The sequence below is a fragment of the Capra hircus genome, chromosome 18 (assembly GCF_001704415.2).
Source record: "Capra hircus breed San Clemente chromosome 18, ASM170441v1, whole genome shotgun sequence".
Lineage (NCBI taxonomy): Eukaryota > Metazoa > Chordata > Mammalia > Artiodactyla > Bovidae > Capra > Capra hircus.
The window spans coordinates 15,729,698-15,753,379 of NC_030825.1; the positions used below are offsets into that span (position 1 = coordinate 15,729,698).

Here is a 23,682-nt window from a genome sequence, read left to right on the forward strand (position 1 = left end):
GGACAGACACCCCTGGCCCGAGAGGAGCACAGACCCCAAGACGTAATTACGAGATCAGAGTATGTGGTTTCAGGCAGGACCCACGTCCTAGGTGGGTGCCCTGCATGGCAGGGTCCCATGGGGAGCTGGGAGACCAGGGATCCATGTTTGCACCGCCCAGGCCACCAGCTGTCCCATGGCTCACGCCTCGCCTGTCTCCTCCCGCTCTGATGGGCCCTGGGGACACAGCCACTGGGTGACCCCTACTCTCACAGCCATCTAGTTGTGAGCAGAGGACAGCCACTCAGGTCCCAGTAAGGGCAGGAAAGGAGGTGCAAGTATAATTTGTTTCAAAAGGAAAAAGGTTGAAGGCATTGGGGTTTCCAGGGAGGGACCCCTCCCCTCAGAGCCACATCTGCCCTCCTGAGAGGGGTTGTGTACAAAGAGCATGTAATTAATTTATTTATTTCTTTACACATAACTGAAGTGATGTTACAGTACATAAGTTATTTACAACTGTGCAGTAATGTGTTGCAAAATAAATTATCTAGAAGGCAGCAAAAGTACATTGTGAACGTGTATAAAACTGTACAGCGTTTACGGGTACACTTTTTATATGATTATTGGCTCTGTAGTGTTTCAAGTTATGTTCTCAGAAAGAGAAACAAAATGCCCAAGATTAAAGGAAAAAATATACAAACCACGTGGATTTGACTCCATTAAAAACACAACTGAGTGTCCTGCCTCCGTGTCCCTGTGAGGCGGGCGGGCGGGCGGCGCAGCCAGGCCCTCGCCCGGCCCAGCGTCCTGGCCCCGGTCTGAGGCCCGAGCCATCGGCAGCTTCGTGGTGACAGGACGGCAGCCGGCCCGGTGCTCTCCCCGCCCTCTGACCAGAGACCACTGTTGCTGAGGGGTAGACGCCTTAGTTTTATTCTCTTGAGTTGATCAAAAATGGAACCAGGAATTTAAAGACTGCTCTCCATCCTGCAGCTCCTGAGATGCCTGCGTAGCCGCCGGAGAAGAGCCCGAGGCCACCGCGCCTGTGCCTGTGCCCCCGGCTCTGCGTCCTCCCGCGGGGGCTGGTGGGAAGGAGGCGCACCAGGGACCCAGTGCGGTTTCTCCCTAGGCGTCCCCACTGGGGACATGGTCTCCTCCCGCCGCCTGGACTCGGCAGCACACGTCAGGGGGGCTCGCCTGTGTCCTGTGCAGCTGTCCCTATGCATCAGGCCGGCAGGAGCACAAAGTCGTCGTTGACGTCGACCATGGGCACGTAGAAGGACGGCACCTCATTCACGCACAGGGACTTGTGCCCGGCGGGGTCCAGCTCCTGGACTTTCAGCTGCCACTCCATCCTCTGCACGGCATTGAGAGCCGCCGCCTCGTGCTGCTGCCGCATCAGGAGACACGTCTGCACGGGAAATGTGGCAGGTGAGGAGGGAGGAGAGACCCTGCCGCCCACTCCCCCTGCCGCGGCACTTCTGCGAGGTCGGGGCGGGGGACCCTTTTAAGCTCTGGCCTTGGGACGGCCTCTTGCATCTGGGTCTCATCCTGCCCAGTGAGTGGCCTTGCTGAGCACACAGGCGTCTGTCCATTCCTGCTTTATGCCCCTATGCCTGGGGGTTTCGCCTCTAGTCAGAACTTGTAACAGTTTTGCTTTTCTGTTTTCACTTTACAATTACTTTATTTATGGCTGATGAGATTGGCTTCATTCGCATTCTCAGCATTAGAAATAGGTACCAAGGCAAACAGACTGGAGTCTGTGCTGTGTGTTTCATGTTAAGAATGCAGAATGTTGGAATGAGGACAGTACCTGGGTTACCCAGACGGGTCATAACCCGAGGCAGCAGTGTGGGCTTGCGGGGGGGAGGAGGTGTGAGGGAGTGGGGGTGCGGGGCACATTTTGGGAACACATGGGAGATAGCAGCATGGCGGGTGGGAGCACAAACTCGGGTTAACAGACTTAACCATGTGACAGTGATTGTGCAGGAAGCTCATCTTATTTTCTCAGATGAGCACACAAGCGTTCAGGGCAGGGTATCACAATCTCTAAAGTGCTTTAAAATAATTCAGTTTAAAAACCTATTTCAGAACTAAGCCCTGTGTGCACCAGCAGGCCAGGCGTCCTCAGCACGCACAGTCACTCATGACCCTCAGAGTCCCGCTGTTCTTACTTAATTTAAGGTACTACGTAGGGTCTCCATCTCTGGGTGCTCCCGAGCCTGAGCTACTCCTGGGCTTCTGAACTGCTGTACAGTCCGAGTTTTCAGTGACTGAAATGAAACTGTTAGGCTGAAACCCCGTGACACCCAACAGGCATGCCTGTTTACCCAGAAAACTGCCCTGAAGGTGCGGGGCCTGAGGAGGGAGGCCTGTCTCCTAGCGGGACCTTGTCCGTCCTGTGGTCCCAAGCGAGCGGCCACGCGCAAGGAGCCCGTTCCACGGGGGTGTGGCCATCCCGTGCCCCTGCTCTCTATACCTCACCAGTTTCTTTTTCTATTACTTTTTAAGTTCTTGGCACATTAAGGAAACTTAGACTCAACGTGGTCTTTTTAATGTACCAAGTCTCATTTTACTTTGGTGAAAAAGTGTCTCCCTATAGGAAAGTTTTCCAGGCAGCTCCCTTCAGGCAGGCTGGTGGTGGGAGGACTGACCATGTGACCTCCATCCCTTGGAGCCTGTCAGAAACATGGCCTCAGCCAAGCCTGAAGGCCCTGTAAGCTGTTGCCTCTCTGCTCTGGACCCCTGGCCACCCCCTTGGGTATGGTGCTGGGGGCGGTCAGCGAGGTAAGGTGGGGGTGAGGCTGGCAGCCCAGCGTGGAACCTGGGTCTCGCCTCCATCAACTCCACACTCAGCAGGCCCTGCCTCATGGGCCCTACTCTGTAGCAGGCGCGTCACTGCCGGTGTGTGTTCACGCGCCTACAGAGGAGGATGTGCTTCTTACTTGCTAAGCTCTCTATCTCCCCCCTGTCCTCTGCCTGCTGCACTGGTCAGCACATCCAGGGCAGGGCTGCTGGTGGATGCTGTGACCTTTGAGGAGGGTCAAGGTGGGGTCCCACAGAGGTCTGACCGCCAGCTGGTGACAGGAGCTGCTCCCCGCACACCTGGACAGGAGGGAAGACACTCTAAGAGGCAACATGGGGGCGGGGAGGCCTCGCTCGCTTGCTGCCAGCTGGGCTCAGAGCCAGTGTGAAGCTGCCTCCTCCACACGCAGCCCCACAGCAGCCGCCCCCACCCGGAGAGCCCGGCCCGCCGCTGCCGCTCAGGGAGGGAGGCTCACCTTCATGCGGTCGTACTTGTCGTCCACATCCTGCAGCCAGGATATAAACTGGCGGGCGTTGAACCTGTCCCGCACTGACTTGTTCTCATCACCCTGCAGGGAGAGCCAAGTGCATGGGAGCATCAGGGAGGGGCAGCTTCCCGGCAGTCAAGGCCGCCCCCCTCACTTGGGGTGCAGCTTCTGGAACCCCCCCATGTCCCCACATCAAGGACCAACTAGCAGGACACAGACCCCCGCCCTCCTTATGGGCCCAGGCAGCTGCCCCCCAACACTGTCCAGAGTGGAGCCGCCCTGCGGGTGACTCTGGACACCCCCTCAGGGTGAGTCCACGATGGCATGTGTCCAGTTTCTTCTTTGTGAAAACTGCAAGTGGTTTTTTTCTTTAAAAAGGACATCTGGGAGGCCTAAGGTGGCTGAGGGCCCCTGCGGTGGACAGTGGTTTAGGAGTGGACCAGGTTCCCCACCGGCTCCTGGCGGTTAGCTGGCGGGGCCTCTCCCCAGAGCCGCAGGCAGCCACCTGCCTGAGGAGCCCCAGCCCAAGACCTCCCGTGTCTGGACCTTCAAGAGGAAGCCCAACAACGCCCTTTCAAGGTCAGCAGATCCTTTTTTCTTTTAGATGCAAAAAGCAAAACTTCTATCGATAAAAGCTTTTTGTTTTGTGAAAACCATGTCACGGCTAGCACATCACCTGAGCAAAGTTTTAAAGCTTTTGTATCCTTAAAGATTATAGGTAAGTGAATGGAAAATCTTTAACCACTGTTGCATCGCATGTGGCCAGTCTCCACATGATCTGCCAGTGGGCAGGGGATGGAAGCCTGTTGGGGAACTTGGTGCCGAGGCCTGAACAGAGACAGAGGCAGAAGGCAGGCCCGGAAGGACACACTCTGGGCTGTTTTCAGAGTTGTAGCGGCTGATGCACACAAGTCAGCTTGCTTTTTGCACATGAGATCTCTGACATGTCCATGCATGGGCTAGGGGCCCTGAGGGGCACAGGCTCCACCTACTGGGACAGAGGCAGGCTGGACCCTTGGAGTGGACATGCAGGGCCACTCTAGAGGACCGACGAGGCAGACCGTGTGTTCTGACAGGTGGCGCCCTGGGCCCTGCCCCAGACTGGCAAGTCACTGGTAACAGGCCCCTGGGCCCGCCTGCCATCAGTGGCAGCACCGCGTCCCCAGGGTGACAGTCTCTCAGGGTCCTCTGCTCAGGAAGCCCCAGAGCAGCAGCTCTGGCTGCTCGTATCCGAAATTCATGTGAGCTTCAGAGGAAATGGTCAGCACAGGCCCAGCCCACGCCCCACCTGGCTCTCCAGCGGCATGTTGTACACCTCTGAGTCCAGCAGCATGGTGCAGGCACTGAACGGCACCGCCTGGTTCGCGATGGTCCTCGCCGCCCGGCAGTGGACCCGCAGTATCTCCTGCTCGCAAGAGACGATCAGCTTCTCCTGCGGGAGAGGGGTTGGGTGAGCTGCGCAGGCAGGGCGGGGCGGGGCGGGGCGGGGCGCGCGCACTCACCCGCTCGCACTCACCCGCTCGATGCTGTGCTGCAGGCGGAGCTTCCCCCGCACGGCCTCCTGCTGCTTGAACAGCTCCTTCAGGGGCTCCGCCAGCGAGGGTGGGGGCGCGATCTATGGCCACAGAAGAGAAGGGCTCACTGGGGGCCGAGTGCTGCCCCAGCCCACGCGCCACGGTCCCATGATGCCAAGCAGGAGCCCGCGGCAGCTGGACGCATCCCCGGGAGCAGGTGAGTGAGCCCCCCTGCCCCGAGGGAGCTGCAGGCACCTGTGAAGAGGGTGGGGGGAGGCGGCAGGGGAAGCCAAGAACTGGGTGTCTGCAGCGCTGCCCTGGTGCGGTCAGGAGCAGGGGACTGGCAGGGTCCCGTTTACCACAGGCTTCACGCGCTCCGAGCAACGTGAGGCGCACTGGGACGCAGCTGCCGAGAAGCGACACAAACAGGACAGTGGCCCTACCCGTCTCCCCAGGGTGGAGGACTTGCCCGGCCACTTTGGCAACTTTTGAAGAGACACCGCCAGGCCAGAGAAGCCCATGGATGCCGGCAGCCACCCCACAGGGAGAAGCCAGTGCTTCTGAGTCACACAGGAAACGTGCGGCTTTGACCCCGGGCTGGAGGGAGCAGGAGGGAGGAAGAGCTCCCAGCCACAGGCCATCTGAAGGGCTGCACTTGAGGCCCGCACTTGAGGCATGCGCTGTCTTCCAATCTTTTGGTTTAAAGTTAGCTCAAAACTTGAAAAGGGAAACCCCAGCTGGGTCTCTCCAGCTGCCTGCCTGCCCCCTCAGGGCCCAGGGCACCTGGCAGATGTCCCCGTCAGGGTCTCGGCCCTGAGAACCCCTCCTCCTTCTCCTGAGGGCGGAAGCCCAGGCCCACCTGCGGGGCAGCCTGCCGTGACCCTGAGCCCTGCACCCCAGACAGGGTTGAGCCTGGCACACGCGCAGGCTGCTGTGGGTGAACTCAGGTGGCAGGGCCACAGCACCCTCGGCTGTTGCCTGTTTTCTAGTTCCAAGTGTTCTACAGACAATCGGCAGAAAGTCCCTATCCCTGAACAGAGATCCCAGGACAGGTTCCTGAACCTAGTGCCTCAGGCCCCGACTGTCTGGGGACAGGCCACACACGTGGGACACAGCCCGCCCTGAGCCTGATGGACAGAACAAGAGGAAAGCTGGGTTTTCAGCAGAGGAGGGGATGGTGTCAAACAGCGAGGCGAGGTAATGCTCATGTGTGAACAGGTGGCGCTTGGGGAGCATCACAAAGCTCAAGTGGCCAGGCTCTGGCTGCGGATGGAGAGAAGTAGCCCAGGTGGGCTCTCACGGCCATGAACCCTGTGCCTGTTCCCAGGTGGGGGGTGGGGGGCAGCCAAACATGGAGGACATGCTTTCCCAGAGGTCCATGTGGCAGGACCTGCCCACAGCCCAGATGCAAGTATGAGGATGGGACCAGGGGTATGCACGGCGGGGCCTGGATGGTCACAGCTGCACGAATGTGGGGAGCCGACGGCTGACAGGCGGGCTGGGGCCTGTGTCCGGTAGGCCTGCTGGGTGGGGGCCTGCTTCCAGGAGGCATGAGCAGCGCCCTCCGGCACCTGGGGAAGAGGGGTCTAGGGCTGGGTTCTGTAAAGCCTCATGCTGTGGGAAGGGGTGCAGAGGGGGCTGGGTGTGCCTGAGGCAGGTGGGCCGGGGTCCGAGCGCAAGGTGACCCGGCGGCTGCAGGGAGGGAGGTGACACTGGGCAGTGTCATGGGCAGATGGCGAGTGGCAGAGGCCAGTGCGGAGGGGGCTGCTCCCTGCCTCTGGGGCGGGCACTCACCACGGGGATGTGCAGCTTGCTGAGTGGCTTGCCATCCAGGAGGTAGGAGCCGGTGTAGGTGACGTACTCGGCGTAGCACTGTGGCGCCTGCGGGCTGATGTAGCACAGGATTTTGCGCTTCTCCTCAATCTTCTTCCGGATCTGCAGATACTCGAAGTATGGGTTGGACCTGTCGCTGTGGTAAGGCTCAATGGCGTCCAGCTTGATGGCGTCCACGATGGCGGCCAGCGTCTGCTGGATCACCTCGCGTGTTTGCCGCGTGGATGTGTGCATCTGCTGGGCCAGCTGCTGGCTGGAGCGCTGGAAGCGGCGTTTGCGTGGGTGCTGGGCCTGGGGGTCGTCGTCCTCAGAGCCACGACCCTTGGCCCTGGGGGTGGGCGTGGGCGTGGGCGTGGGCGTGGGCTCCTTTTCAGTGGGTGGTGAGCTCTGCTTGTGCTGGTTAGCCAGCATCTGGGCACGGGTCCTGGTCATGCGCTGAGGGATCTCCTCTACTTTGGGTGCCTTCGGGGCCTCAGCCATGGGTTTAGGTTCTGGTTCGGCGGATTCAGGCTGGACGCTGTCCGGGGGCCCCTCGGGCCCGGCACTGTCCTGAGGGCCGGCCCCATCTGCCACGTGGGCCTGAGCCGAGCCATCCACAGGGGCATCAAGGGTGCTGTGGGGCGAGGCCGAGGGATCTTGGCCCTCAGGCTCCTCATCTCCACTCCCTGGTGGACGCTGCTCTGAGAGGGCTGGTGTGAGCCCTGAGCCAGGGTGGGAGTCCTCAGGGGCTCTCCCCTCTGGCCCGGACCCTCCCTCTGCCGTGGCCTCAGGCAGCACTGCTGGCTTTGGCTCCTCTGGGGGCTCCGGCGCGGCTTCGGTGGGGAGCCGGGTGGCTGCCTGGTCAGGAGGCGACACCAGCTGTTGGTCAGCAGCTGCCCCAGCAGCCTCCCCACTGCCTGGGAGCACAGGGGCCCCCAAGGGGGTGTTCTCTGGAGGAACGAGAGGACTCTCTTCCACAGGCTCTGCTTCCACGTCGGGAACATCCTTGGTCTGGAGAGGGAGCTCTGGCAGTGAGAAAGGCCCCAGGTCGAGGTCGTCCTCGGCAGCGGGGAAGGCACCGGGCCAGGGCACCGGCTCCACCGGGCCGAGTGCCGACAGGTTGTGACCACCTTCCAGGAAATTATTCTCCAGGGGCCCCAGTGCCTCCACCTGAGCCACGGCTGTCACACACGCAGGCTCTGGGGGCGCATCAGGGGGTGCGTCAGGAAGGGACTTGCAGTTACTGAAAAAGGACTCCAGCCGGGAGGGAGGGGCGAACGGGGCCGACTCCTCAGAAGCAGAGACGGTGGCTGGGACTGTTCCCTCGGCCTTGTCCTTAGCTTCCAGTCCCGGCTCGGGGACTGGCAGAGGGTATGAGACGGGGGATGCTGGGTAAGGGGGCTCGGGATGGAGTGACTCGGCAGGGCAGAACTGTTTCGGGGACTCTGGGAACCTCTGTGGGGACTTGAGGAGGAGGTCCGACCCCACAGGCCAGCTGGCCGTGTCACCAGGAGTGCCCCCAATAAGGGCAGGGGGCAGGCCCTGCTCTGCAGCAGCAGGGTGCGCCCATTCGACCGGTTCCTCCGTGATGACCGTGCTGAAGGGGCCCTCGTCCAGGGGCTCCAGGAAGCTGGGCTCCGGGGGGATGATGGCTGCAGTGGCCTGCTGGTCCTCCGTGGCATCCAGGGGGATGCCAAGGTCAGGGGGGAGGGCCCCCTCCATGGACGGGGCCAAAAGCTCATCTCTGTGTGAAGAGGGGGACTTGGCTTGTAAACCAGCAAAGGCGCCCTCTGGGGAGGGGGTGAGGTTGACTGTGGCCGCAGGCGGGCAGTGCAAGGCGTCGACTTTGGGGGAGGGCATGCCGTAGTCCGGGGAGTAATACCCTGGAGACAGGCAGGCGAACTTCTCCGCGGGTGCTGGAGGGCCAGGGGCCTTGTCCTCGGGGTGCTGTCCTGGTGAACCGTAGCTGGGAGCAGCGGGGACGCTCTGCTGTCTGAACAGCTTGTCCCCGAGGCCAAACTCCTCCTCGGGGGTCCTCCTGACGTCCACGGAGACCGAGCGATAAAGGTTCGTGCACAGTGGCCTCGTTGGTGTCTGGCCTGGGGTCTCTGAAATCCCACTTGTGGCCACAGAGAACCTGTCAAAGAAAGAGGGTGAGCAGGCGCTGGCAGAGGTGCTGGACATCGGCTGGGGGTCCGTGCAGTCGAACATGAGGTCGGGGTAGTCATCAGCGCTGCAGGACGGGGTCCGGGGCGTGTGCATGGCCTCCTCGTAGCTGGGGCAGGACACCACCGAGGCGGGGGTGGGGACCCCAGTGGGCCGGCCATGGTCAGGCCTGGGGGACGCAGGCAAGACCTCTTTCATGTGGGGTCCTGCCAGCCAGTCCCGGGGGTCCACTCCTAGTCCCGGGTGGGGCTTGTTCTCAGTGGCGGGGGCAGGAGGAACAGACTCCTTTGGTTTTCTGTCCTTTGGGGTGAGGTCGGGCCCAGGTGGCTTCTTGGGTGGGCCATCCAGACTCTTCTTGCGTGCGTCCTCTGCGGGCCGCGCCTTCTCCTTGAGCTTGGGGTCCCCGGAGCGGTGCCGCAGCTTCTCCATCTGCCTCATCCTCTCCTTGTGCCGCTTGTGCCGCTCCTCAATCTCCAGGTCCTTCTGGGACAGCATCCGCTCGAAGCTGGTCATCATCAGGTCCCCGTCGCCCAGAAGCTTCTCCCGGGGCCGCACGTCTTTCTTGCCCGGGTCTCTGGCCGGGAGCAGCTTGTCATTTCCATTGCTGAGCTTCGCAGGGTCTCCCTTCTCCTTCTCGGGATTCTCCTTGGTCTTCTCCTTCAGCCTGGCATCGCCGAGCTTCCCACCCTCGTCCTTGGCCTTGTCTCGGAAGGCGCTGGGGGCGGTGTCCCTGGCTGGGGGCTTGGGCTCCTCACGATGGTGCCGGTGCCGCTCCTTGTCCTCTCGCCACCGCTCGCGGTGCTTCTCCCGCCGCCGCTTCTCCTTCAGGAGGTTGAGGGCGCTGGAGCCGAAAGGCCGCAGCTCCTTCTCCACCTTCTTGGGGGGCTCTCGTTCAGGATCATTTTTCTCCTTCTTTTCAGTAGAAAACAACTCGAGGGCTTTGTCCAGCTCATCCTCTGCGTCAGCCTTGGAGCCGTAGGAGGCACCGTAAGCGTCGCTGTCCAAGAGCTCCTTCTCATACTGGCCGGCGTCCTTCCGGCTGCCTGCGTCCTTGTAGTCGTCGCTCTTGTCCTTCTTCTCGAGCTTGTCCTTCTTGCCCCGCTCTCGATCGTGGCTCTTCTTGGAGGACGACGAGGCGTGCCGGTGCCGCTCCCTCTCCCGCACCCGCTCCTCTGGGGGCTCCGGGAAGGACACGTCCAGGAGGGCGCTGAGGCTGGGGTCCTGGCCGCGGTCAGGGAAGCCGTCGGAGGACGCCTCGCTGGCCTTGTCGTGGGAGTCCTCGCGGAAGTCCTGCAGGGCCGCCTCCTCCAGCCGCTCCAGCAGGCTCCTCTCCGCCTCAGCACCCTTGCTGGCCCTCCTCTCGCGGCCCTGCTCACGGTCCGGCCTCTCCCGGTGCCTGGCCTTGGCCTCCGCAGGGGGCCTCTTCTCCCCCTTCTCAGGTAGCTTCTGCTTGCCCCTCTTGTCCTGCACGGCGTCCACAGACGTGCGGTCCTTCCTGTCCTTCTTCTCCTTGTGCTTCTCGAAGGTCTTCTCCCTCCTGTCCCTGCCCCCTTCCGCGGCCCCCTTCTCCTTCTTCTTCTCCCTCATCTCTTTGTCCTTCTGCTTCTCAGCATGGGCTTGCCTGTCGGCTGAGTGCTTCCGGTGCCGGTCAGGGGGGTGCACCTCCCGCCCGTCCTCTCTCTCGGGGGGGCCATCCCCCCGCCCCTCACTCGCCTCCCCGACTTTGAATCCGCTCGCTGTGTAGTCGTCTTTTTCATCTTCACTTTCATCTGTGAAGATATCTGCAATATACCAGCTTTTCTCTTTGCCCTTTTTCTCGTCTTTTTTTTCGGAGAAGTCCTCAGAGAGGATTCCAGGGAAGGCCTTCTCCCGTTTGTCTCTGCCTTGGTCAAGGGACACCTTCCTCTCCTTGTCTTTGCTGTGCACGTCTTTATGCTTTTCCTTGGCATCCTTTTTCTCTTTAAAACACTTATCAAACTCTCTGTCCCTCTGACATTTCTCAAGGATGAGTTTTTCACTTTTGTCCTTGTCGCTGGACTTCTCCTTGTGCTTCTCCAGCTTCAGCTTCTCCTTCTTCTCCTTCTCTCTCCCCGGGTGGTGCCTCTCCCAGGGCTCCAGGCTCTTCCCAAAGTCACAGCCATACTCCTTCAGGTCCTCCCTGTGCACCTCCTCGGGCTTCACGCGCCCATCTCTCCGCTCCTTAGCAGCCTCAGGGGGCTCCTTCCGGTCCCGGCTGCCCTCTGTGGACTCACGCCGCCGTTTGTCCTTCTCGCAGAGAAAGCTGGGGACGGCCCTGTGCCTGTCAGCCACGTGCTCTCGCCGCCGCTCCAGGCCATCCCTGTCCTTTTTCCGAGAGAAAATGTCCCTGTCACCGCGCTTCTCCCGGGCCTTGCTCTCCCGCCTCTTCTCCTTGCTGTCCTCCTTCACCGTCTCCAGGATCAGCCTGGCCACAGAGTCGCTCTTCATGTCCCTGTAGTCTGTCACTGGGGAATCCCAGCTGTCTTCCCCTTTGAAATCGAAGGAGGAATCTGACAGGTCCGAGAACCAGCGATCCTGCTGGTCGTCAGAGAGACTGAACTTGGTGTCTTCATTTTCCAGAAACTGACTTTTGTTACAGTACTCGTCAAAAGCAGAGTCCTCCCGATACCCTTTTTCTTTTCTGAGTTTTTCTTTATCCTCCTTGAAGATCTTCTCCTTCTCTTTGGGAATTTTTTCATCCTTAAAGTCATTCTTTTTCTCTAACTTTGAGGGCCTGTCTTTGGACTTCTTCTTTCTTTCCTCTTTGTAGAGCCGCAGCTTCTCCTCTTTAGGAGACTTTTCCTTCAGCAGCCTCTCCTTCTCGGCCTTGTTTGAACGGTCCTTCTCCTCCCGGAAGGCCCTGCCCCCATCCTTGTTCAGGTCCCTGATTCTCTTCAGCGACTTCTCCTCTCTGGAGACCTTGATCATCTCGTCCTTAAAGAGCCAGTCTTTTTCTTCTGACTTCATCTTGCTGAGCTTCTCCTCTTTCTTGCAGTGGTCTCTCTCATGCTTCAGGCCCTTCAGCTTGTTCTCAGCGGGCACGTCGTCCAGGAGGATGGCCTTGTCCGCCCTCTGCTTCGAGTCCTCGTACTCGTAGGTAAAGCTCTTCAGCTTCAGTTCCTGGCTGACAGAGCACAACCCCTTCTCCTTGCTTTTGTGTTTATGTTTAGTCTTGTGTTTCTTGATGACTTTGCCCTCCTTGTCCAGCTTGGGGATGGCACCATCCCCGCTCGGGTGGAAGGAGTTCTTCCTGTCGGGTAACGTGCCCTGCAGGCCAGCCCTCTTTTTGTGCTCCTGTCTCTTCCTGACTGGCTTCAGTGACTCCACGCTGGAGCCTTCAGAGGAGCCATCAGACTCACTGCTCAGTCTTGTCCTGGTGGAGTCTGATAAGGAGCTGACCTCGGACCAGGCAGGAGAGGAAATGGTTTTCCAATTGTCTGTCCGCCAGTGCTTGGCGTGTGGGTCTGCATGGCCGGTATTATGCTTCTGGGCGGTGGAGCTGCCATGGGATGAGGTGGAGGAGGCGGACAGGGAGCTGAACAGGGCGGGGTCCTTCAGCACCAGTGGGGACTCCTTGAGGCAGCCTGGGCTGCCCACCGAGTCCCCGCCATCCTCACCACTTTCCGAGGACTCGCTCTCAGACTCGGACGAGCAGAACGTGTCGCCCCTCTTCCCAAACCGCACTTCTTTGCCCTTTATTTCTTTCTTTCGCTTCTTTTTCACTTTATTTCTTTCCTTCTGCTGCTTGCAGTTCGAAGGCTCCCGGGTCTTGTTGCCGGGCAGCATGGTGTGGGCTGAGAGTCTCAGCTTCTCCCCCGCCCCCACGGCGACGCCGACGTCCTCTTCATCAGACGTGTCCGACAGGATGCGATGAGACGCCTTCTTTGGTGCAATCGTGCTGTTTTTAGTGTAGCTTTTCACTTCCATTTTGGGAATAGAAATAAAACTATTTGACTTGGCTTCTCTTCTGTAGTCCTTTTTCAGTAAGTGTTTGTCATCCACTGGGGGGGTTCTGTCCTGCTCGTCATCCTCGTCAAACTCATACTCGTCCTTGACCGGGGTCACGGTTTTCTGCGGCTCTGGATTCTTGGCCTTGTGCTTTAGGCCCTTCTCAAACTCAGAGTCTGTGTTATTGCCATCGACCGAGCTGGAAGGTGCGAACGACGGGGCGTCTTCCTCCTCCTCCTCGGAACTCTCTGCAGGAATAGGGAGAAAGGAGTCAGGAGCTGTTCAGGCAGGGGCAGTGGCAGACAAGCCCAGAACTTGAATAACTTGACTGAGGCTGGCCCTGGGCCGAGTGGCCAGATAGGGGTCTCCACAGACAAGGGGCTGGAGGCCTTGCACCAGAGCCCCCATCAAGGGTTGGGTGCTCTCAGTCCGGAAGCTCCCATCAGCACCAGGCATCCAAGCAGGCTGCCTGAAGTGAAACCACCTGTCCTGCCCCTCAGCCGCCCACCCCCCCGCCTTCCCCGCTCCCCGCCCCCAGCACTGACCAGCTGAGCTCTCCTCGCTAGACGTGTAGGTGCCCTTGCCCAGAAGCAGGTTCACCATGGTCGGGGAGCTGGCCACCTTCAGCGGTGTCTCGCCCTTCCTGTTGCTCTGCTGAGGGTTCCCTCCATACCGGAGCAGCAGCTTCACCACCTATGTAGCAGCAAGAGGCACGTCAGGGACGTGAGGACCGTGGAGCAGCCACACCAGCGCCTGCTCACAGGGTCTGAGCGCGACCAGGCTGAGGGCTACAGGCTGTGCGTGCTGCCCACCGGGCCGCTCCCCGCCACAGACCCATCACACAGGTTCCTAGTATTTGGTTCAAAGTTTTGTATTGGGTAAGGGTGGGGTGGGGGGGCCTGTTAGAGTAGGGAAAACAAAGACCAAGCTTCCACAAGCAGGTGTAGTTCATGTTTTTTATTTTAAAAGTCAGACTGCCTGTTCTAGTCTGTGCCCAGGACCGCTGAACCCAAGGGCAGGCAGACCTTGATTCGTCATACTGTGTAGAGATGAAGGCCTGTGATGCACCCAGCAAGTCTATCAGCACCATTTCCCTGAGGCCATTTGCTTCCTTGGTGTCTCTGTGTTACGTTTTGGTGATTGTCACAATATTTCAAACCGTCATGGACGTGAGTCTGAGTGAACTCCGGGAGTTGGTGATGGACAGGGAGGCCTGGCGTGCTGCGATTTATGGGGTCGCAAAGAGTCGGACACGACTGAGTGGCTGAACTGAACTGAACCAGCAAAAAGATCATGACTAGCTGGAGATGCAGATGACAGTTACATTTTTAGTAATAATGTATTTTTCTCCTTTCTTTCAGGCCCTGCCACGCCTCATTTGGGATCTTCGTTCCCTGACTACAGGTGGAACTCGTGCCTCCTGCCAAGGAGGCATGGAGTCCTAAGCACTTGACCCCCAGGCAAGTCTTGGAATAACATATTTTTTAAGTGGGGTGTAGTTAATGTTTTACACTCTCTTTTGATGTGGTCCATTTTTAAAGTCTTTATTGAATTTGTTAAAATTTGCTTCTGTTTCTGTTTTTCTAGGCTGTGAGGCATGTAGAATCTTCATTCCCTGACCAGGGACTGAAGTGGCGTCCCCTGCATTGAAAAGCGAAGTCCTGACCACAAGCAAGTCCCCTAGTTGATCTGTCTGTCTTGACCAACAAGTGCAGGTTGCTCAGAGACACTACTATTGCACGCCCAACAGCGAGCAGACAGTGTTCAGGTGCATCAGGAAACCACTGCTCCATCGCAATCCTCGCTTCACTCCGATGGCCTCCCTTCGATGGCTGGCAGACTGGACAGGGGAGAGCAGTAACGGCATCTCCACTGCGGAAGCTCCCCTGCCCTGGGGACAACCACCGTGCACAACCCTGGGGCCAGAGGCTGGGCTCCAGGGCCGTGCCCTTGCTGTCTGTCAGCTGGGGGCCAGCCACCCCAGCCGCTGAAGGCCACCATGCTCCCAGCGCTATGAGCCCCCTCCCTCTAGGACTAGCGATGTAGGCCAGTCCCCTTCACATGGAGAAAGGGTCTCTGCTGTCCACACCCTTGTCCACCTGTACAGTCCAGGGTCACTTCCCATCTCCTGGTCTTCCAGCTCCCCTCTGCAGAGGCCCCCTGTCCTGACGCCCCATGTCCACAGGCCTCTGACCATTCTCTAACAACAAGTTTAAAGATGAGCTTACAAATGCAGGCCTCACTTCATGTATACCTGCCCACTGCCCCGGGGATATTTTTAGCAAATCCTAGATATTTCATGAATTTTTCAGCCTATTTCTCTACAAGGGCTCTTAAGAAAGAAAAACAAAACCCCTCTCATCTTCCCTAAAATGTTACCTAATTTCTGACGTCAGCACTCAGGTGTCCACAGAAGCTTTGGCATCTCGAGCCCAGAGCCCTTCCCAACCTCTCCTGGCACCCATGTGTCATTGTCCCGGTGTGCCCATCCCCCTGGCCAAGCTGCTGGTTCCCTGGCACCTGCCAGCAGTGACCAGCAGGGCCACCACCAAAGACCAGATGTCACACGCCATCACGCTTGCCTGCCGTCTCTAGACAGGGACCTTTTCAAGACATTGTGGTGTGGAAGTGGCCAGACCCTCACCTACCCATGTGTCTCCAGTGCTGGGCCGGCACCCCAGGGGCTCATAGCTCCTGGCTGGTCTCACGGGTCACCCTGTGTGGCTGCACCCGTCTAAGGTGCCTGGTCTGACAGCACAGTGTTGAGGACAGAGCTCCCGTTCTGGGGCTGGCCACTCAACCTTCTAATATCCAACCATACCTGTGTGGCCAGAGCAGGACCCTGACACACAAGCCATGGCAGGTGTGCAGAAAGCTGGGCTAAGCTGGGGTCGGTGGTGGTCAAAGACTCACTTCCTGGTCGCCCTGCCACCAGGAAGGAGAGAGACCAGGAAGTTGCAGCAGGCCCACCCTGGGGTCTGCGGGGAGGCACCCACCTTGTAGTGCCCGTTGTTGGCAGCATCGTGCAAGGGTGTGTCATCATCCAGGCCCTTGGTGTTCACCTCCGCGCCCGCAGCCAGCAGCTGCTTCGCGACATCATAGTAGCCCCGGTTACAGGCCTCATGCAGTGCCGTCCAGCCTGGAAACAGACACTCAGCACGTATGTGACTTAACCCTCAAGGCCACTTCCACCTCGGGTGGCACCGGAAACTCTAAGGACAGGTGCCCAGCCTGGGTGTTCTTTCCTGGGGCACCTCTGGGTTGCCCATGACCGCTAGTGGTTAACCCTATAGACTAGGAAGCTGTGAAGGGTCCGGACAGGTGGGCAGTATCATCACACGGGAAAACAGAGCAGGTTGTGGGTTTGGACAGGCCTCTGTGCAGCAAGCCACCCCAGGGACTGGTCCCAGGGTCTTGGAAAAATTCAAGGTAGCACCTCTTAAAATATCAGTATCCCTAAATCAGGTTTGGGTCAGACATGTGGGGATCATGCTCAGCAGGTGTTCCAGTGTTCCGGCGTCCCAGGCCTCCTGAGGAGGTAGCTCTGGGCACACAGGAGAAGGAAGAGGGTGCTGTGTCAGAGTCTGCCCTGGTCCCACCCTCCGAGCGCTCACCCGCAAAGTCCTTGACGTTGACGTCTGCCCCCTCGCTGATAAGCTCCTTGATGCGCCGGGCATCCCCCCGGATGGCCGCCCGGTGCAGGCGGGTCTCCCCACGCTCGTTCCTCTTGTTCACTTTATCTTTGGTTTTTGAGGCAGAGTTGGGCGTCCCCTTCTGACACACTGTTGACTGAGAGGGGTGCTTTGGTGTCATGTCCACTGCAGGCCAAGGAGAGGATGGCAGAGGTTAGCAGGCGGAATCTGCCACTGCCCAAGGGAGGGCCGCCCCCAGCCCTGGACCTCCTGGGCTCACCTGGGCTGTTGGCGGATTCCTCGGCCGTCATCTGCATGAGCAGAGCCACCTGCTGGCGCTCAGAGAGAGGGTAGCCGGCGCGGATCCCAGACAGCCCCATGCCGAAGAGCAGCCCGGCCTTGCGGGTGACGGGCTCCTTCCTGATCCGCTTCCGCTCAGGACCCTGCTTCTCTGTGAGGCGTGGGGGAGAGAGGGGACACTTCATGCCACGGGGCCCTCGACCCCGGAGCCTCACCTGGCCGCGCAGGAAGGGAAGGGGCAGCTGGCGGCACGCAGGCCACCCGGCATCACCTCTTCCGGCAGTAACCATGCTAGGGACACGATTCCAACACCTCGTCACCAGCCACTGAAGCCAAGCCTGGCCCCCACCGACCATCTACTGCTCCAGGTGCCTCCCCAGACCGTTCCCTGCACGCCAGGCGGCGGGACGGCCAACCCGAGTCCCCGCTCACACAGGACGGGCCTCGGTCTAGCAACTGCTCGCGCCTGTGGTCCAGGGCCTCCGCCCCACCCGCCTCCAAAACAGTTCAGATGTAAAATGCAAACACAGTTTAGAGACCCATGGAGAGGTCAAGGCTGACTGGGCGGTACTGTACCTTTCTTCTTGCTTCTAGGAGCCTCCATCTCATGCCATGGCGCTTCGAGGAGCGAACCAGCCTTGCAGTACCACGGCGTGGACTGAGCTGGAGGCATCTAAAGGCATCAACACAGAGCACTAACAAGATACGGGGCCAGCCCGGCGCCCCTCAGCCTCCTCACGACAAGCACTGCGCTCCTCGGGCCCCTCACACACACCCTGGTGGCCGCAGACAGCCACAGTGCCCGTGTCTTTCACAGGGCAGGGGCGATGGAGAGAAAAGCACTCCGACTCCTGGGATCAGGAGCCCAAAAAAAAGCTCATGGGAACCGGGGATCCACCAAGTCTCAGATCCCTCCCCTGCGTCCCTGTGTGTTCCGGGGGAGCCCCTGTGTGAGGTGTCCTAGGTCATGGGGTGCAGACCACCGCGTCGCCACTGGGGGCCATGCTTGAGAGGTTCTCCCTGCACCCCTGGGCTGGGTCAGACCCCAGAGAGAGGCAACGTCGCCACTCCCAAAACCACATACCTTTACCGCTCACCACCTCAGGCCCTGCAAGTATATCACTTTCCATCTTCTTAAGAGTTTTCATTGCTACTTCCTTAAACTGCTTGTTTATAAAAACTACAGCTGTGACTTGCTGACAGTGCTCATCTGTGTCTTATGTGTGTCTTATGTGATCACTCCCCAGGCTACCCCACCAACTACTGATTTTTAACTAACCCACAAGGCAGAGGCCCAAGAAAGGAAATTCAGAAAAGATGCTCCTTATCATTGACCAAGAGCCCTGCTTCCCCACAAGCTGTGAAGGCAGTGAGGAGGGGGCGGCGCAGGGGACCCAGCCTTGCACCGGGCACAGCTGGCAGAGCAGGGACCTGGTGGCTCCAAGGAGTCCTGAGAAATGAAGCCATGGTGATGGCAGTCAAGCCGCAGGGCCCGGCCCAGAAGCTACGCCACAACTGAGCAGTCACACGGATCTGTCTGCGCACAGCCTCACAATGTGGAAGGGCGGCCCTGGGTGTCAGAACCCGAGCCCCGAAGGGCCTCAGACAATCGAGGTGTGTGGCCTCCCAAGGGCTGCTGCCAAGGGACAATGCAGACGCGAATTCCCCAGAGACAAGAACAGAAGCACAGCCTCCCACCAGGCTGCCCTGCCAAGCCCGCGAGGTCACCCTGGAAGCACACAGACCAGCACCACTCCTCTCCTGCTGCACAGAGGTCTTCGGGACAGAGGCCGTGCTCGTGACTGTAAGACACCAGAGGAACCTGGCAGAAGGGCCACAGCTGACTCTGTCTTCAAGTGGCTGTGCAGGCAGTGACACCCAGGGCCAGGGGTGCGCCTCGAGGGCTCCACCTGCAAAGCTGTTAGTGGCAGCTGAGAAGCACCTGCTGCCCAGACACTGACCCCAGTTGCAGGGCAGGGCCCTGGGGACCCAGGCCTGCAGTCTCAGGAAGAACGAAGGCCACCCACAGGTAGACCAAGCACATGGCAGGCAGGACCCCACCCTAGGGGATTGGGAGAGCTGGAGGGCTGAGGCACCCCAGCAGGAGTCCTCAGGTGCCGGGTGTGAGGAGCTCTCACCCCACAGGTGGAGGTTTCCCAAGGCTTAACACAAAGGAACCCCTAAATGTAACCCCATCTCCTGAGATGCTGGCTTCTCCACACTGAAGTGCAGTTTTTTTCTACAGGCGCAGCGGGTGCCAGTATCTAGAGGAGCCCACGTCTGGCTGGGCTGCGAGTCCCGGATGGAGTGGGCACCCCCGGAAGCTTGGCCACAGAGGAGTGGAGGCTGGGGTGCTGGCGCCATAGGAGGGCCCGCCTGCCTGACCGCCGTGTCCTGTCAGCACACGCCCACCCCAGAAAGACCTGCAAAGCCTCCTTCCTGCCCTGTGCGACGACCACAAGGACACGGCAGAGGAAGTGTCCCAGGCAGTGGCCACTCCCCTTGGTGTTCTGCTACGGTTTTGTTTCTTACATCCACCCAGAAGCAAAACAGAACCTACAGAAGCCCAGACGGCAGGTGCCAAGTTAAGAGACATGGATACTGACAGGTGCGTGTGAGCAGCAAGGGCAGGCCAGGGGGTGATGTGCGGGGGCTGGAGGCGCCGTGCCCCGCTTCTATGGAGACATGCCTCTTCCCAGGCTGATGAGGGGGTGGTCTCGTGAGCTGAATGTCCCCTCACCACTAGGAAAGCGCGACTATGTGACCTGGCACCCTGAGTCTCAAGCTTGGTCATCTTGCTGGTCCTCTGTGAAGTTGGCGCAGATTTATCATCTCTTCCTGGGACGTGGTCACCCAGCCGCAGCTGCAAGGATTCCAGCAGCCCTCAGGCCTTCGCTGGTGTCCCAAGAGGCCTCTGGAAGATGGCTCTGCTCCCCCCACAACTGCCCAGCTGGGGCTGTGGAGAGAGCAGCCCTGAGCACCTCTGTTTCATAACTTGGCATGCAGAGTTGTGCTCCCTGACCCCAGCAGAACTGACAGCAAGGATGCAGAGTTTCGAGAAGACCTTGTGAAACCAGGGCCACCTCTGGCTTTCGGGCAAGCTTGCAGATGCCTCTGCCTCCACATCCCCCGGTTCTACCTGACACTCTAAGTGGGCCGTTCTCACACCTGCACAGCCACTGGGCGACCGTGTGCTCTTCCAGAGCCAGGCTGGATGCCCCAGCTCCCTGCTGCGCCTCAGCGAGGGTGCCAGCACCGGGAGGGCTCACCCCCTGCTGCCTGTGTGGCTTCCCAGTGCGGGAGCCCCGTCCTCTCTGGGACGCGATCTGATCTCAAGCCAGCTTCCCCGTGCAGCCCCACCCGCTGCTGCCACCTGGGGGTCTGTCCTCGCTTCCACCTCTCCAGACAGAGTGGACAACAGCTGTTTCCAGCAGAGGCCATCCCGCAGGGGCAGGATGGCACGAGCCTGGGAGATCACACGGACCCTGAGCGAAGGACGGCGTCCTCCGGCCCAAGGTATCATACAGCAGGCAGGCTGTCCTCGGCCTGTCGCTGCCACCAGAAGCCTGTGTCTGGGGCACAGGGTGAGTCCCCATCATCACACAGTCCTAGGCTTCCCAGCAGAGGAGCCTCTCTGGAGACTGGTTTGGCACAACAGTGGGGAATTGATGACCCTCTCAGATGTCACCACCACCTACACTCTGCCCTGAAGGGTGGGTGGGCAACCACAGTCCCCACGAAGTCACAGGGCTCAGTCGGAGCAGGCAGGAGGTGGGGTCAGTGCCAGGACCTGCCATCCTGACAGTGTCCTATCTCTTGGTCTCAGAAGCACACGGTCCACCATGCAGGACAGAGTCACAGACAGGCTCCTGACCAAGCAGCCAGCCTGGGCACCGTCCACATGTGACAGGGTCCCCGTTACGCTCCAGCCCTCTGGTGCCCTGGGCCACCACGGGCCTGTCTTTCAGGCTGCAGTGAGGACCTGCTTCCTTCCGGTTTCTTGGTGTCTCCTTTTGTTTAAAGCAAATCACCATCACTGACCAGCGAAAAGGAGACCTGTGTGGCCTTCAGTACGTCCTTGACCTGAGGGGGCGCGTGGGAGGCAGTCTTTCTCCTCCCCATTCCTGACTAAGGCTTCTTCAGCGCCTGGCGAGGGCAACAGAGCGTGATCAGGAGGCCAGGGTCTGTGAGGTAAGGCCAGCATGAATGGACCAACAGCAGGGCTTCCCAACCACCGACCCCAGCTTTCACTCCAGCAACACCTGCAAACTGAACCAGGACTCCAGCAACACATGGACGGACCACCCACTCTGCTGGTCCAGCCCATCTGGAGGCCTGCAAGCACCCCTCAGGCCCCCATCCCCAAACCCTGGCGACCAGTAGGCAGAGCAGCCACCTGACCCAGACCAAGTGGGCCCAGCCACACCCTTCAGACTCAGCCCGAGATGGAGCTGGCCAGTACCCCACACCAGTCCTGCTCTCACTGGGGTCCTGAGGACTCCAGGGTCATGGCATGGGTGGCTCTCAGAGCGTTACTCTGCTTTGGTCCATGCCCAGCAGGTGGCCAAGCACCTGTGTGGTCACACAAGTGGCCTCCAGCACTCAGCAGGGCATGTTCTCAAAACTTCAGAGCCCAGCACATCCCCCCAGAGCAGGCCCTGCCCCTCAGGGAAGCCACGTGCAGCCACCTATGTCCCCCGGTGGAGGGAGTGAGACCGTCGTGAGACTAAGCAGGAAGGCTGCTGTGTGGTGGTCAGGTAGGTGTGTGTAGAGTTAAGCTCTGGAGAAAAAAAAAAAAAAAAATCTGAAGCAGGTCCCAGTCCCACCAAGACTGGCAGTGGGCAACGGCAGCGGGCAGGAGGATGCCCCTTCCACACTGTCCTGGGTGCATGTTCTCAGCAGGCCAGCCCCCGGGGCAGGGGGCGGGGGTCTGGGGCACAGCTGAGGAGACGCCGCTGGTAGCTTGGAACCAGGCTGCATCTCCCAGCAGAGGGCGCTGGAGGGACGCAGGCACGCAAGAGGGAGCCCCGGCTGCAGCGGGCAGGGATGGGGATGACTGCAGCCCCTGGCCTCGGGGAGGACATAATCCTGCCCAGATGGCTGCTCACCAGGAAAGGCAGACAGGGGTCAGTGACCAGGGCTGCGGGTGAGGTGCTTAGTACTGACTCGAAGGACATGACACTCCCTGTTACTGGAGTCTGGTTTGCCCCATGAACAAACCAAACAGGTAACAGAGCTACGCAGTGGGCCCCTAGGGGTCACAGGCAGCTCATACCCTGCTGTTGAAGGGTCACTGGTCCAGTAGGACCCGTCCCCAAATGGGCGATGATGACCAGGAGGAGGGTGAGTGCTCTGTGCTGGGCCTCTGCAGTCACCCCACAGGCCTCGTGCTGAGGTGCTCCCAGCCCCCGGCCGCCCCCTCCTGGGGCAGCAGTCTTCCTGTGAGTGACAGGAAGGCCTTGCAGGAGAACACTGAACTGCAGATGCCCAGCATCCAAGAAGCCTGAAACCAAACAGCAACACTGAGCCCTGCACAGACCAGGACTGGCCAAGGTGCTCAAGCCTAAGCACGTGTCTGGGCCAGCCTGTGTCCTCTGCACCAGGCCTGACCCAGAAGATTCCTGGGAGGATGCCGACGACTCTCCTTGTGAAGGACCTCATGGAGGCTGGACCACCTTCCCAGTAACCCAGTCGTACCCCAGCTGGCACCACCAACTCCACCACCCTGCACCACCCGCTTGAGCGCATGAGCCCATGTGCTTACTCAGGGCTGGGAGCCCAGGGGTCACACGCTGGCGGGGGGGCAGGGGGGGCGCCTTTGCGGGGGCGGCACCTGTGCAGGAGCTTGAGAAGGAAAGAGACTCCTTTCAGGCTTCTCCCTCTGCCACTTCTCCCAACTTTCTCCCGTCTGTCTCATTTCTGTGCCTGTACTTGTCCTGTGAACTGACGCAAATTCTCACACAGCAGGGCCTGCGCCCCATCTCATCCTCCGCTCCTTCCCCCATGGCTGCATCCTGGGGGAAGCAGGACCCCCTCGCGGCGCCATGGATTCACCCATGCTTGCCCCTGGCTCAGGGGCCTGCCCTCAGATGATCGGCAGGCTGGGAAGGCTCCAGCCCCAGGGCCAAGAGGAGGGGAGTGAGCTGACCAGCAGGGGGGCCAGGTTCTTGCCTGGACCCAGCTCGTCCCTGTGCAGCTTAAGACGGAACGGCCCTAGAAGCACGGGCACCACGCGGCGGTCTCCGGTCCTCCTGCACGCGCTCCACCGCACGTGAGGGAAGACAGCACTCGCTTCTGCCCGTTTCACAGTACCCTTTGGCTTTTACTTCAGACAACTGGGTTAATTTATGTGCGTCGGCAGCCCTGAGGGGAACCCATTTATCCTCCCATGTAAAGCTCTCCGGAGGCTGAAGAGTGCAGGTGCCTGGGAGTTCAGAGGAAGAGGAGCTGGTGGTCTCACACACACGGTGGACAACACGGGAGGCCCCTGGGCCGGGGCGATTCTCTGCAGGAAACCTTCCCTATCGGCTCCCAGTCACCCTGCCAGCAGTAAAGAGTCTCGCCCAGCACCCCTCCCAGGCCTTCAAGAAGGACCCCCCAGAGTCAGCGCAGAGCCCAGGCTGCGAGGGTGGGCGAGAGCGGTACCTGTGTCCGAGTCCTTCTGCTCTCCATTGGCCCCCACGGTGAAGGGCAGCTTCCTCTTGGGCGCGCGCTCTCTCACCTCCTTCCCACCATCACTGCGGTCCAGCTTTGGGGTCTTGGTTAGAGAAACTTTATCTTTGTCCTGGAAAAGAAAGTAACACCTTCAGACAGCGTCCCCAAATTAAAGCTTCAATGTCCTCACATCTACAAGGACTTCACTTCCTGTGTCAGGAGAACACACCTCATACTTGGCAATGGAGCCTTCTACCCGCCAGCCATGGCACTGCTCGTGGGACGGACTCGGAGGTGAGCAAGCATACCTTCAGAGAGGCTTGACTAATGGCGCCCACTGTGCGCTGTAAAGCCTCCCACTGGACAGAA

General features: G+C 59.8%; 1 protein-coding gene across 6 annotated transcripts in view; it reads right to left on the minus strand.

The window, feature by feature from the left end:
• Window positions 429-23,682, minus strand: part of ANKRD11 (ankyrin repeat domain 11) — a 117,845-nt gene continuing 94,591 nt past the window's right edge. For 3 of the 6 annotated variants that reach the window (XM_018061886.1, XM_018061883.1, XM_018061884.1), the window contains 10 exons: window positions 23,305-23,443; window positions 16,640-16,810; window positions 16,342-16,545; window positions 15,724-15,866; window positions 13,273-13,420; window positions 6,578-12,975; window positions 4,786-4,884; window positions 4,558-4,701; window positions 3,258-3,350; window positions 429-1,387 (listed from right to left, as the gene is read on the minus strand). In XM_018061886.1, the coding sequence (XP_017917375.1) occupies window positions 1,202-1,387; window positions 3,258-3,350; window positions 4,558-4,701; window positions 4,786-4,884; window positions 6,578-12,975; window positions 13,273-13,420; window positions 15,724-15,866; window positions 16,342-16,545; window positions 16,640-16,810; window positions 23,305-23,443 (7,725 nt within the window). In that variant the 3' untranslated portion in view covers window positions 429-1,201. Of the gene's footprint in view, window positions 1,388-2,921; window positions 3,082-3,257; window positions 3,351-4,557; window positions 4,702-4,785; window positions 4,885-6,577; window positions 12,976-13,272; window positions 13,421-15,723; window positions 15,867-16,341; window positions 16,546-16,639; window positions 16,811-17,235; window positions 17,333-23,304; window positions 23,444-23,682 lie in introns of all 6 variants that reach the window. The other 3 variants (XM_018061887.1, XM_018061888.1, XM_018061885.1) reach the window with 2 other exon arrangements.